The sequence below is a fragment of the Dicentrarchus labrax genome, unplaced genomic scaffold, assembly GCF_905237075.1.
Source record: "Dicentrarchus labrax unplaced genomic scaffold, dlabrax2021, whole genome shotgun sequence".
Taxonomy (NCBI): Eukaryota; Metazoa; Chordata; class Actinopteri; family Moronidae; genus Dicentrarchus; species Dicentrarchus labrax.
In genome coordinates this window covers 16,033,324-16,046,503 of record NW_026136711.1, presented here as the reverse complement: position 1 = coordinate 16,046,503, position 13,180 = coordinate 16,033,324, and the positions used below count along the sequence as shown (strand labels likewise).

The window sequence follows — 13,180 nt, the reverse complement described above, 5'->3', positions numbered from 1 at the left end:
TACCAGTCACCTGTCTGCATAGCCCCTCCACAGCCCTAGAAGAGGACAGCCAGCGTCAACTTTCTCCCAGATTGTCTGTTGCTGAGGTGTCTGAGCCTGCTATGTCTTCTTCAGTTCTGCCTGTCTGTACTTGTTATGCCACCATGTCGGCCTGTTGTCTGCTGTCTGTCTGCTTGTAGCTCGTATTGAAAGAATTGCCTTCCCTTTGCCAGTTTTTACCATACCTTTCCTGCCTTTTACATTTAACCTTACATCTAATCTGAACCATCTGGTGTTGTGGTTGCCCATCACAAAGTGTGAGAATGGTCAAAAATGACATTTTATCTATTCACTTATTGTCTCTTACTTTTCCTTTCTGTTCTGTATTTTCAGGGGCTTTCGGAAGCTTGAACCAGTCAGGCACACCTGGCCACTGAACTACGTGTTCACCCTTTCACAGTTCAAATCTGCCTTGAGGCATCATATGAATGATTAAATGAACGACTGAATACTTTTTTTATTTTTGTGTCATACAATTGAAGTGGACCATCCCACATGGGATTACATGACACATAGTAATACCACATAGAGACAAAGACAGCTACCATTCATGTTCCAAGGAAAAATAAATAATTGCTGCATGACACCTAAAGTAAAAAAGAAATTTAACAGAGACATACGAAATAAAACCTACCTGATCTACCTTTACTCTATTTTTTTCTTAGATTCCATGCAGAGTCTTTTCATTAATTGTCTCCCAACAAAAACATAAAAACAATTGTCAATACCAACATAATGTCATAATACAGTGGTATATACCTCAGTTGAGAACAACTAACTGTCCTTTGGAAACAAATAATGACAAAAAAGGGACTCAAATGTTTACTTCCTCTACCTCTTTTAATACTGTATTCTCATGTTTTATATTATATATATTGCATAAGTTTTTATATTTAACAGGCGGCAGATCATCTTTCAGCTGGAGGACACAGGTTCAAGCTGCTGTAGCACCCAGCTGAAGTGTTACTGTATGGAGAGTATGTACACTGCCTACATAAACTGTATATTTATGAGTGTGGAGTAGTGTTTGAGTGATCTTACATTATGTATTTATGGCAGAGTGTTTACCTTTCTTCACATCGTTCACACAGTAAAACCAATTTCTACTGCGACCACTCTACTTTGATATGCTTTCTGTCATATTCAGCGGTGAAATGAGTTCTTATGTGGCAATACAAAGTCCTTCTCTCTGTCTCTTTCAAATTCTCTGGAGACCTCAAGCCTTACTTTTACTCTTTCAGTTGCCATGGATACCTCCGGCAAGGCAGCTGATTGGAGGCAACAATAAACTCAGCTCTTTCAAGCCTTTGACAAATTTGTCTCCAAACTGACGATCTAAGAGACTCTCACATGCTGACACACACCCACTAACGTATGCTCACGCATACATGAAGATAAACTCAGACTGACGCACGCACAGAGCAGCGCTGACCATTGGATGACAGCGGAACAGAGATCAATGTAATCTCCTTCAGCACAATCCAAAGCCACTGTCATCATCTATCTATCTATCCCAGTGGAACCAGGGAAATGTGTGAAATCAATTCTGAATTCATTTAAGGAGCAGCCAACCACAGCACTCTGGCTCCAGAGGTGACCCCGAGTGCTCCTGCATGGTCCTTAGTGGAGGCCAGCTCTGGTTATTAGCCTGGTTTCCACTAAAGCATCAAACTGGGATAACTTTGCCGCGGCACCATTCCTAATTGTGCCAACACAGTAAAGGGTTCATGTGTCATGACTGATAGATTGGTCTTCTGGACTGTTTCAGATATAGAGTAAACTCTCAGTTCTCTGCTGTGCACTTAAAGGATCAGTGTGTAGGATTTAGTGCAGGGGTCTTCAACATTTTTGAGAGTGAGGGCTACCAAAATGGAGAAAATTGTCAGGAGGGCTACTATACTTGATGAACTGATGCTGTCAATAGAATAACATAACGGTGTATATTTTCATGTTTAGTCATTTTCATATACAGGGTTGAACCAGTTGTGGTTACTTTATTAACACTGAAGAAATCTGCTGACATGAACTGAGAGTCAATTTACTGAGCTCGCCTGATCAAGGTAAACCAAACCTTGATAGATCATGAAAATCAAAAATTTAACGTTGTAATAAACGTCACAATTTGGTTAGGTTTAGGCAAAGATCATGGTTTAGGTTAAAATATGTACATACAGGGCGCCCAGTTACCTCAGTCGGTAGAGCTGGCGACCCATGCACCGAGGCTGAGTCCTTGCTGCAGCAGCCCAGGGTTCAAATCCGACCTGTGGCCCTTTACTGCATGTCATTCCCTCTCTCTGCACCCCCTTTCCTGCATGTCTTCAGCTGTCACTGCCCCAAAAAAGATATTTAAAAAAGGGTTAGGGTTTACACAAGTTATGTTTGTGTGTGATTTAAGTCAAATATGACGGTATTTTCAGAGCGATGGGCATTTGTTTTCAGGATAATGGAGTGTCAGACAAATTATTTTTCAGTCCAATGGGACATTTTTCAGACTACTGGGGTTTTGGAATAATGGCACCAACATTCAATCTTGTTAGGTTAATCCAAACAAAAAACAGGGTGTAAAAACATTTTGTGGGAAAGATATCCCAAAGGAAGTCACTGCACCTGTCCTAGAAAGTTAGCCCTAACTTATACCTTATACTTTAACCAAGTCCTAACCCTTGCATGATTTACATTGTGGGAACTAGTATTTTTTGTCCCTAAAGATATATGTCCCCACAACGTAATACATAGTCTGCACACAAACAACACACACAACAGACGTATGCACTAGACCAGCCATAGTCATAGTCCCACTCGGCTCTTCTATAGAAAGGTAGCCAATGCAGAATCAAAGGATCAGTGTCCGATCCTTTACAAATATCTCAGGGTCCAAAACATTGTTAAAAACAGATTCATTGGGTCGCTCATTTTTGCTTCAATAAGCTAAATCTAGTTTTGTGGCTTATATAAATTGTACATATGGTTTAATGATTTCACTCTGATTTCCTATTTCTCCTCAAAACTGAAGTGGTCAAAAAAACAATTTAAAAAATGCACTGACTTTCACTTTCACAGGAAGTTTTTCCACTTGGGATCCAGTTTCTCTCACCCAGTACTAGTTGTTACTGTTTAATGATGATGATGCACCGGTTGCATCACAGCCGTTCATTCACGCTTCTGAGTTTCTAATTTTGGTGGTATTTGGGGTCCCCCCCTCATTATTTCAGTAAGGGTGTCAATGATAAAATCACTGTTAATAAGCTCATAACAACAATAACAATGACACTTTTGTGAAAATATGACAAAATAATCCTAAACTGTTTATAGTGATCTCAGTGAAGATTTAGAGAAGGTTTCCTCTTAGAAAGTGATGCATGGTTGTATCGAAAAGAAAAGGTCTTAAAATCATAGTGTGATGCACAGAGGTGAAATTGGGGAGATGAGGATAAAAGGCCTTTTTTTAATCGACTAGTCTTATTGTATTATGTATATGAACTGTCTGACTGAATTGTGTTTTTAGATTAAAGGAACTAATTAGATGGGAACTTTAAAGGGAAACTATTTTTTTTAATTTACAAATATATGTTCCATGTCCACTGTAGATGTACATAATCAATACAAAGCTTCTGATATACAAGCATGCACTGAATAAAGCAATTTGTGCAATGATGCTGCATTTATTGAGAGGAATATGACTCTAGACCTTGCTTTATACAGACCTGGATGAAGGACTATGGTAGGATTATAAGAGAAGGATGTGTCATTGCCAACTCTCATCACTCCTTGTCCAACATGTCTCTCAGAAAAAACAATACATCAGATATTCACTTTTTCTTTTAAACAGCACAAGTTTTGAAATAGTGACAAAATGAAAACATGTTTAAATCCAAAATGAATGAATAGAGCTCCACTCACTTCATCCAGCTCACCTGACTGCTGAGGCTGTCTCCCAGTGCTTCACCACCTTTGACACCTTGTCCTGTCTTCAGGGTTGGATTATCCACTAGAGGGCCCCAGAGTAAAGATGAGCTGTGGGTCTCCAATATTCAGATCCCTTCACCCCCCAATCTCTGAGGTAGTTTGTGATAATTCAGTTCTGTTTAGGATGCATGATGTAAGCATGATATGGAGTTACATATAAATAAAAAGCCTTACCCTTACCAATCCAGTTTATACTGTGTGTTAGAGAGGCATATTATCAAACAAAACTGCAATAAATAAAATTTCTACAAACTAGTTGACAACACAGCACTGTGAACCAGAGATCTTTAGGCCCTTAAGGGTCTGGGGCCCTTATTGATCTTCTTTGTCACGTCACTGCCCGACCCCTTGTTTGAATTATGAATAAATAGACCTGCATCATTTTTGCAATTTTGTTGTCAATGTGTGTGCGTGTGTGTGTGTATGTGTGTGTGTGTGTGTGTGTGTGTGTGTGTGTGTGTGTGTGTGTGTGTTCAGATTTTGCTATGCTACCGACATGTTTAGTATTTAGAAAGAGTGAGTTTATACAGAAAGCTTTAGCGCCACCTACAGTACAGTAGACTACAGAGTAGTGTTTCTTGAGATTGAGCCTCAAATCGCCCAAATCTTTACAAAAATAATGGAAGGGTTTGAATTAAAAGAAAGTTTTTTGATTAAAAAAACCATTTTGAATTTAAACAATTTAAGAGCCACACCTGTGTCTTTTTGTAAATCGCGTGGAAACGTTCAGCTCGGAACTAATATCGGTGACACTGACATTCCACTCGGACATGTGAGCGGTTGCACAGGTGCCCAGAATCGGTTTCCCGCACGCCATTGTGGAAAATAGTTACTTTCACATTATTGAGTCCTCACTCTGAGCTTGCTTTCCTATCCGAGTTATCCTCAGTGAGATATCAAAAGAAGAAACTGTCCCACAATGGCTACGGACTCCTGGGCCCAGGCGGTAGACGAACAAGAAGCGGCGGCGGAATCGGTAAAAACCTTAACTTACGCAACCCGAGCTAACGTGTTGTTAGCCTGTTTAAAGGATGCTCCGGCCTGTGCTGGTTACAATGTCAACGGAAAGTAGCTGCTCGGCCGTATTTCTCGTAATGGACACTGTTCGCCGACAGCTGTGGCGGTGAATAAATGGGCTCCTGTGAGAGTCTGTGTCGGTATCGTTCATATGAAGTTAGAGACGAAACTACCGGGTGGCCTGCCTCGGTCTGTCGTGGGAGCTAAGTTAACTAGCTTGAGCGGAGGCGCTGCGTGCTCAGTGGGTTTAACGATACTAGCTGTTAGCTGGCTAGCAGGTTAAAGATACAAGAAGAAAAAAAAAACTACTGATGAAGAAGTAACCATGAGTCCTAGTTGGCGCCTCTCTTGTGCTGTAATGAGGGACATAAAGCGGGGCTGGTCCTGACTTATATAAACATCAATGAACGTTATTTTGTTAAACAGCTATAAACTTTCTCGTGTTCTTCCTCATAGATCGGCAGCCTTCAAATTAAAGAGAAACCAGAGGAAAATGGTAAGTGTGCAGACAATAGTCAGAAAACCAGTGATCCCAAAAGTGTGTTGCTTGTAAACATAAGTGTCCTTTTTAATGCTGCAGGCACGACTGCAAACGCAACAGACTCCAGCAGTGCAGCAGCAAAGACAGAAGCTGAGGGAGAAAACAAGAGTGCAGACGACGATGACAAAGGTGGGCAGTTTATTATTTATGTGCCCTAAAAACATTCATCCCCCGGTGAAGCTGCCTGACCTTCTTGATTGTCTTTCGTTGAGATGCTTGTTTGTCTCCTGAGTTGTAACACTCACTAAAACATAACTTTATTTTTCAGAGGACAAAGCGGCACAGTCGTTGTTAAACAAGCTGATACGAAATAATCTGGTCAATAACACCAATCAAGTAGAAGTTCTTCAGAAGGATCCCAACTCTCCGCTCTACTCTGTCAAGTCCTTTGAGGAGTTGCGACTGTAAGTAAATCCTGTATTCATCTCTCCTGTTGCCCTACACTATCAGATATGAATGATATAATTACAGTCAGACTTCCCAGACTTTAACCACACCTGCTCCACGATGTTCTTCAGTGTTTTCCTTATTGGTAGATTTAAGAAGGCATTTAACTCTTTTCTCCTATGTGCAGCAAACCACAGCTGCTTCAGGGCGTGTACGGCATGGGTTTCAACCGGCCATCCAAAATCCAGGAGACTGCCTTACCTATGATGCTGGCCGAACCGTGAGTACTGAAATCTCTCACCCTGAATAGTTCCTAATATAACTTTTAAATTAATTTAAACAATGTTAAACTAATAGTCCCAATAATAATTTTACTGCCGTTGCTTGCAAACTAATTTCTTGTTTCTTCTAGTCCACAAAATCTGATTGCCCAGTCGCAGTCGGGAACAGGGAAAACAGCTGCCTTTGTCCTGGCCATGCTCAGTCATGTAGATCCCAACAACAAATATCCCCAGGTTGGTCGAACTTCCCTTGTTGTAGAAGATCTCAAATTGTAATCTTGAGTTTCAAAATTGATATGTGAGCTGCTGTTCAGAGTATCTCTGGCCTCCTTCTACCTGTCTCTCACAATGATTATTTTCCTTGATAACTTGATCTTAGTGTTAAGAGAATCTAACATTTCATAACATTTCACATTTTATTTCTTTCTCTATCAGTGCCTGTGTGTGTCACCCACATATGAACTGGCACTTCAGACTGGCAAGGTAATCGAGCAGATGGGCAAACACTATCCTGAGGTCAGACTAGTCTACGCCATCAGAGGAAATAAATGTAAGGCTTATCTGCTCTCTACAATGCTACATCTACACTGTAATAGATGATGAAGATATTCTGTTACCAATTACTTATTTATTACTAAATTAAATTGTTTCATTGATGAAAACATAAATGCAGCTGAGAGATGGCCCTGTGGGTTGATGAGTGCTTATTTCTTGTGAATGTTTCAGTGCAGCGGGGCATGAAGCTGCAGGAACAGATAGTTATTGGGACACCTGGTACCATGCTGGACTGGTGCGGGAAGTTCAAGTTCATAGACCCCAAGAAGATCAAGGTGTTTGTGCTGGACGAGGCCGACGTCATGATCGCCACACAGGGTCACCAGGACCAGAGCATCCGAATTCAGAGGTCAGAACAAGCACCAAAGAACAAACAATCTTTAGCACGCACAAAATGAAAAGTAGTCTTTTAAGCATTTAGATCGTGAACTCTGTTCCTAAAACGTAATGAAATTCACATCATAATTATCAATTACCCTGTAAATTTAGGATCTCCCATCAAGGCCTTTTTTTAACTGATTGGTATCGGCTATGTTGAGCTTTATTTTTTCCAATCTTTTGTTTTAATTCAGCTGTCATACAGCTGTGTTTACTCACAAAGCTTTCATGCACAGAGCAGTCATTCAATTCTCTGCTGTTTTATTTCCTGCACCCTGCTCTTTGTGTGAGAGAGCAGGAGCTGCCACGCCCGATGCAAAGTTTCAACATGGGCGTTGCCTGTGCGGAGAGAGCGGTAGAGATCCGACACTCCCACTGCAAGCGCAACAAACGTCCGGAAAACAAAAAGCCAATAAGAGTAATGAATTAATGGAATCTGCGCAAAAGATGTAGAGACAAAGGAAATAAACACCAAATACAGCTCATTCAGGTAACTGAAAGCTGGAAAAAAAATAGAGGGTTTGTTATTTTATACTTTTTTTTTTTTTTTTTTTTTAAATTAAGAAGGCAGTTTGTTTCTTAATGTTGTGCAGATCTATTGAATTGTCAAGCCACATACATTGGATTGATTTGAATCATTTTTAATGTGCTTGAAGAGTGCACTGCACACTGGTTTATCTAAAAAGAAAATCGGATTGTACTCGGTATGGGCAGATAATGAATACTAAATGACTCGGATCAGAGGCTAAAACAACTTGATCAAGACATCCCTAAAATGTAATTTTCTCAGGCTGACTTTGACCTTTTCGTCTCTGCCACACAGGATGCTGCCCAAAAACTGCCAGATGTTGCTGTTCTCTGCCACATTTGAAGAGTCAGTGTGGAACTTCGCCCAGCGTATCGTGCCTGACCCCAACATCATCAAGCTGAAGAGAGAGGAGGAGACTCTGGATACCATCAAACAGTACTACGTGTTGTGCAACAGCAGGGAGGAGAAGTTCCAAGCCCTCTGTAACATCTATGGCGCCATCACTATCGCCCAGGCCATGATCTTCTGCCATGTGAGTTCATTCTCTTCATATTTACATATGAAGGGTCATCCATGAGCTGTATGAAAAACAATGATTTGCACTTCTGTCTTCTGTGACTGCATCAGAATGTCAAGCAAACCTGCTGTTTTTGTTGCAAAGCTTTTTCTGTTTGAGAGAAAATAATTTGGCCACACAAGCAGACTCAACGGATTACTCTGCTGTTTATTAAGGCACAAAGCCTTCCTGTAAATCTGCTACTAATTACCAAATTACGTTTTTACCTTTGGGTAGATGAGCACTGGTGAAATATTAACAGCACCTTCCTCTGTGTGATCCAGACAAGGAAGACTGCAGGCTGGCTGGCAGGGGAGCTGTCCAGAGAAGGCCACCAGGTGGCGCTGCTCAGTGGAGAGATGCAGGTGGAGCAGAGGGCTGCTGTCATCGACCGCTTCAGAGATGGCAAGGAGAAGGTCTTGGTCACCACAAATGTCTGTGCTCGAGGTAAGGACCATGCGCTGTCAGAATGAGCTGAATAAACATCTTTGGACTTTCTATTTAACTCTTACGTGTACATTTAAAGGTGTTTTCCTCGTATTTAAAAACAGCCAATGAACCTGGTTCAGCAGATATGGATTTAAACACCCTTAAATGAATTTATACTCTAATATTTATACTAGTACAACTAACGTGCTCATACTTGCACACTGCACTGTTTGTGGTACATCTTGATGGGAGTTGAAATCATTGAAAAATAAAAGGAGAAAGTGCAAGTTTGAATTCAAAAGCATAACAATAAACACCCTATTATTAAAATAAAATGCATTTGACGGCATATAATAAAAGGAATTGGGTACTAGTACTACAATGTAATACAAATAACACAGTACTGCCCATGTGCATTTTATCTTTCTCCCCACTTGTCTTACGCATACAGGTATTGATGTGGAGCAGGTTTCTGTGGTGATCAACTTCGACTTGCCAGTAGACAAGGATGGTAACCCAGACAACGAGACATACCTGCACAGGATTGGCCGCACGGGTCGATTTGGCAAAAGGGGACTGGCCATCAACATGGTGGACAGCAGGATGAGCATGAACATCCTCAACAGGATCCAGGAGCATTTCAGTAAGTCTGCAGCTGCGACAGTTCTCTCTCTCTCTCTCTCTCTCTCTCTCTCTCTCTCTCTCTCTCTCTCTCTCTCTCTCTCTCTCTCTCTCTCTCTCTCTCTCTCTCTCTCTCTCTCTCTCTCTCACGCACACACACACACGCATTTGTTAACAGTACAACTCAAATCAGGGAGATGGCAGCTTTTTAGTGATCAGCCATATGTCAACCCTCCAAATGAACCACACCTTTTTCTATGATTTCTTTCTCTACAGGTAAGAAAATTGAAAAACTAGACACAGATGATCTGGATGAAATTGAGAAAATCGCCAGCTAAAGAGAGCGTTGTTTATCGCATGAAGGACGCCGACCTGACTTCCCCTCCCCTCTTCACTCTCCAAGGACTGTACCCTCCTACAGTGTTTTTATGCTTTTATTTTTTTTAGCCGTCAGAGAAAAGAGCAAAACCACAAACACAGCATATGTTTACACGTGGATATGTCTCCTCTCAGACGAGTGTTTTGTAAGTCTCTGGAACATACCCCATTTCACTCTTTGTACCTCTTTGAATAAAGTCTATGAGTTTTATTGCTGTGTATCATGATGCTGCAAAAGCAGCCATAGTGGACTCTTGTTTTACTGAACACATGAATTTTAAAAAACACTTTTTGGTGTTGGCTGTAGTGGTGGCATGATACAAGCTCCTCTGTAAAGAGATTAACAAAAAAACCCTAATAGATAAATAACCATTTTATGTGCCACAAAGTTTTTTTAATTTTAAAAGGAACAAAGTACAATTGAATGTAACTGTATCATGTAGACTATTACAGCATTTTCTGTGCTATGTATCGACCAAAAGTACAAAGGGTGAAGTTGGGTATGCTGCTCCGAGCTGTAGTTTAATCATTAAGATTATGATATTGAGATGGTGATGGTTGGGTTTCAAGGGTCTATGCAAACTTATCAACCTGTGATAGCTATTATCAAATACTATCAACCTGTATTCATATGACAGAAATTAATCCTGAATTAACCTCAGCTTTAGCATCAGGGTGTGTAGTCAAATGCCCAAAAAGGCTGCCTAGAGTGATAATACACTACTAACTCATTTAGATATTTCTGTTTAGCCAGTAATCAATCATCAGCCAACTACACATCTCACACGTTATTTATATCATTTAAAAAAAGATGACCATTATCAGTGCTTGGCGCCAGTGCTGAGCATTAATCATTAGTCTTTTTCCTTCATCTGTCTCGTAAAACCTCATTTTAATTCAAAATGTGGCCATTAAGGTCTGATGTGATCAGTTTCCCTTTGTGTCTCACTGTCCCACACAATCTTTTCAATCAGGGTCTCCAGTTTGACTTAAACTCAGCTACATTCTTCACCCAGACTGTGCTGTTATTAAGGATTGTGAGTTTTAAAAAAAAAAATATATATATATATACACAATGCCTTCCTCAAGTGCATTATATATACATATGATTTTGTTACTGATATTTTAAGATATTGGGCTTAATATTCTGACTAACACTTGAAATTTTGACTATATATTGAATTATGAGCGTCTTTAGGATGTGTGAATTATCTTCTTGAAACCAAATGCTGAATTGACTTGAGGACCTATGCCAATCAGATTCACTGTGTTGCTCCAACATGGTCGCATGGATAGAAAACATGTACTTGTGTACATATTTAAAATTTTAGGTTAAAGAAATAGCGTGACAGAATTATTGACACTTCTAAGAAGTGCAAAAACATTCCTCATGAGGTTCAATTTTGACAGATGCAGCATTTTCAGTGAGCCTAAATCAGTTGACCTTGCATTCGTGGGTGACTGCAAAAATTATGGAAACAGTGCGATGTCTGGTGTATTTGATCAATGCGCCAAAACATTAAGGGCAGTGATTGGTCAGTCTGAACCTTGTTCAAACCTCATCTGGCTCCCACCAGCACTGACTGCTGGTGGTAGTCCTGTTTTAATAGACTGTTTACAGACAACTTGCTGAAAATCACTCAACTCAATGAGCAGATGCAGCCAAATTTAGAAGCAAGTGAGAGTGTGCTGAAAATCCATGAGAATGGTCTATGAAGACTTTTGGGTAAATAAGCAGTGTATGCAGTTTTATTTGGACATCTGGATGTATACATAATCAGTGAGAGTGTGTGCACTTTGTTGATCCATAATGTAATACCACTGTACAAGAGCCATGGACACACAAAGCAGTTTTGGCTATAGAACTTAACACCCGTCTCCACATGTTGTATACCTTGTTTGATAATTGTCAGAACCTACCAAAACCCAGTTCGTACATACATAGGAATAATACTGCCTAACAAGGCTTGAAGCAAGTTGTCTGTTGTAACCTGAAGGTAATGTGTAGACAATGATAGGTTCAAGGTGTGTGGTATTCTGTAGCTGAGCTGCGTTCATGGACACAGTTATGTATTCTTAATATGTTGAATTAAAAGAACATGTAGATGTTCATCTTTATGCGGTCTAATGCTTATTTGTATAAATGTGGAAAAAGATTTGTGTAAAGCACCGAAGTAAGGCTGACTGACTCAAAGAGAAGCTCCTGTGAGATATAAATACAAAACTTTATTACAATCATTGCATACAGTAGTATGGAAATACAGTTTGATAAATATAACCAAAAGAGTTAAATTAAATCCTCTGAGTTTCCACTGGAGGTAATTTGCTCCTCTGATGTTCGTGGCGAGGGCCGCAGGTCTGAGGAGGAAAAAAAGAGGTTATAAATCTGAAACTTGCCCTTTTACAGAAAGATTTACACAAAGAAGGATTCACTCTGAAATAACACAGTCAACATGTTACTGAGGCTGTAAACAAAAACTACACTGCATGCTTTACAAGTTAAGCTGAAAAGATTAGAAAACAGAATTGTCAATTAGATATTGTTTGAGTCTTTTTTCAAGAAAGCGCCAAACATTAGCTGATTCCAGCTCCTCCAATGTGAGAATTTCCTGCTGCTTCTGTTTTATTTGATTATAAACTGAATACCTTTGGGTTGTGGACTGCTGGTTGGAAAAATAATTGACATATGAAGGTGTCAGCTGGAAATTGATCTTCTGACATTTTATAGACCAAACATATTTAACCTATCAACAAAACATATTGACCTATTAAGTGACAATGGTGCATAGTTGTAGTTCTGTTCACAGGCATGGTACTTATGAGAGGCCTGTGTAGAAAGCTGCTGACAACCTACAACATCCAGGCAGGTGTATGCAAGTTGTCTGTCCCCCAGAAATGAAGTCATAAATCTAATCACTGGCTGAAGCAAATGTTGTCCTTGTATGCAGTATACAGCCATTTTTCAGTATTATTAATAGGTGCTAGGTCCTCCCTATTGGAGTTGTTTTAATTAAGTCTCTCCACCTGTCTCACGGTAGTCCACCCTGGTGAGGAAGAGGCCGTGGGCTGGTGCAACCAGGTTCTTTGGGTAGGCCATAGTGTCCCGAGCCTCCAGTATCTCCTTCAGCTGGGGCACTGAGAGCCGCCCCTGGCCTACTGCTACCAGTGCTCCTGTCATCCTCCGTACCTGCAGTACAGGGCCAAAGCAACCATTTATTAGTGAAAATATCACAAAAAGCTGTTTGCTGCCTCCATCTCAGACATTTTAAATAGTCCTTTTATGTTTAATGACCCTCAGCCATCACCAACAGATGGCACTACTTACTTAGAATGAACAGCAACACAGATGCACATTTACAGACCTTTAAAGTAACAGAGGACAATAAGAGGGACAAACCTGCTTATAGAGAAAAGATCTGGCTTTAAATGTCACCTCCCAGAATAGTACCTCTCTGGAAAGAAACAAAAGAAAATTGCAAATGTGTGAAATCTTTGTGTTGTCT

General features: G+C 40.3%; 1 protein-coding gene across 1 annotated transcript; it reads left to right on the top strand.

The window, feature by feature from the left end:
- The first annotated feature begins 4,775 nt into the window (after positions 1 to 4,775).
- On the top strand, positions 4,776 to 11,795 carry ddx19b (DEAD-box helicase 19b). The gene is made up of 12 exons (XM_051415150.1): positions 4,776 to 4,981; positions 5,479 to 5,518; positions 5,603 to 5,692; positions 5,832 to 5,967; positions 6,138 to 6,230; positions 6,363 to 6,465; positions 6,667 to 6,781; positions 6,958 to 7,135; positions 7,988 to 8,225; positions 8,534 to 8,696; positions 9,130 to 9,321; positions 9,576 to 11,795. The coding sequence occupies exons 1-12, from the start codon at positions 4,925 to 4,927 to the stop codon at positions 9,635 to 9,637; spliced, it is 1,467 nt and encodes a 488-aa protein (XP_051271110.1). The 5' UTR covers positions 4,776 to 4,924; the 3' UTR covers positions 9,638 to 11,795.
- The last annotated feature ends 1,385 nt before the right edge of the window (positions 11,796 to 13,180 follow it).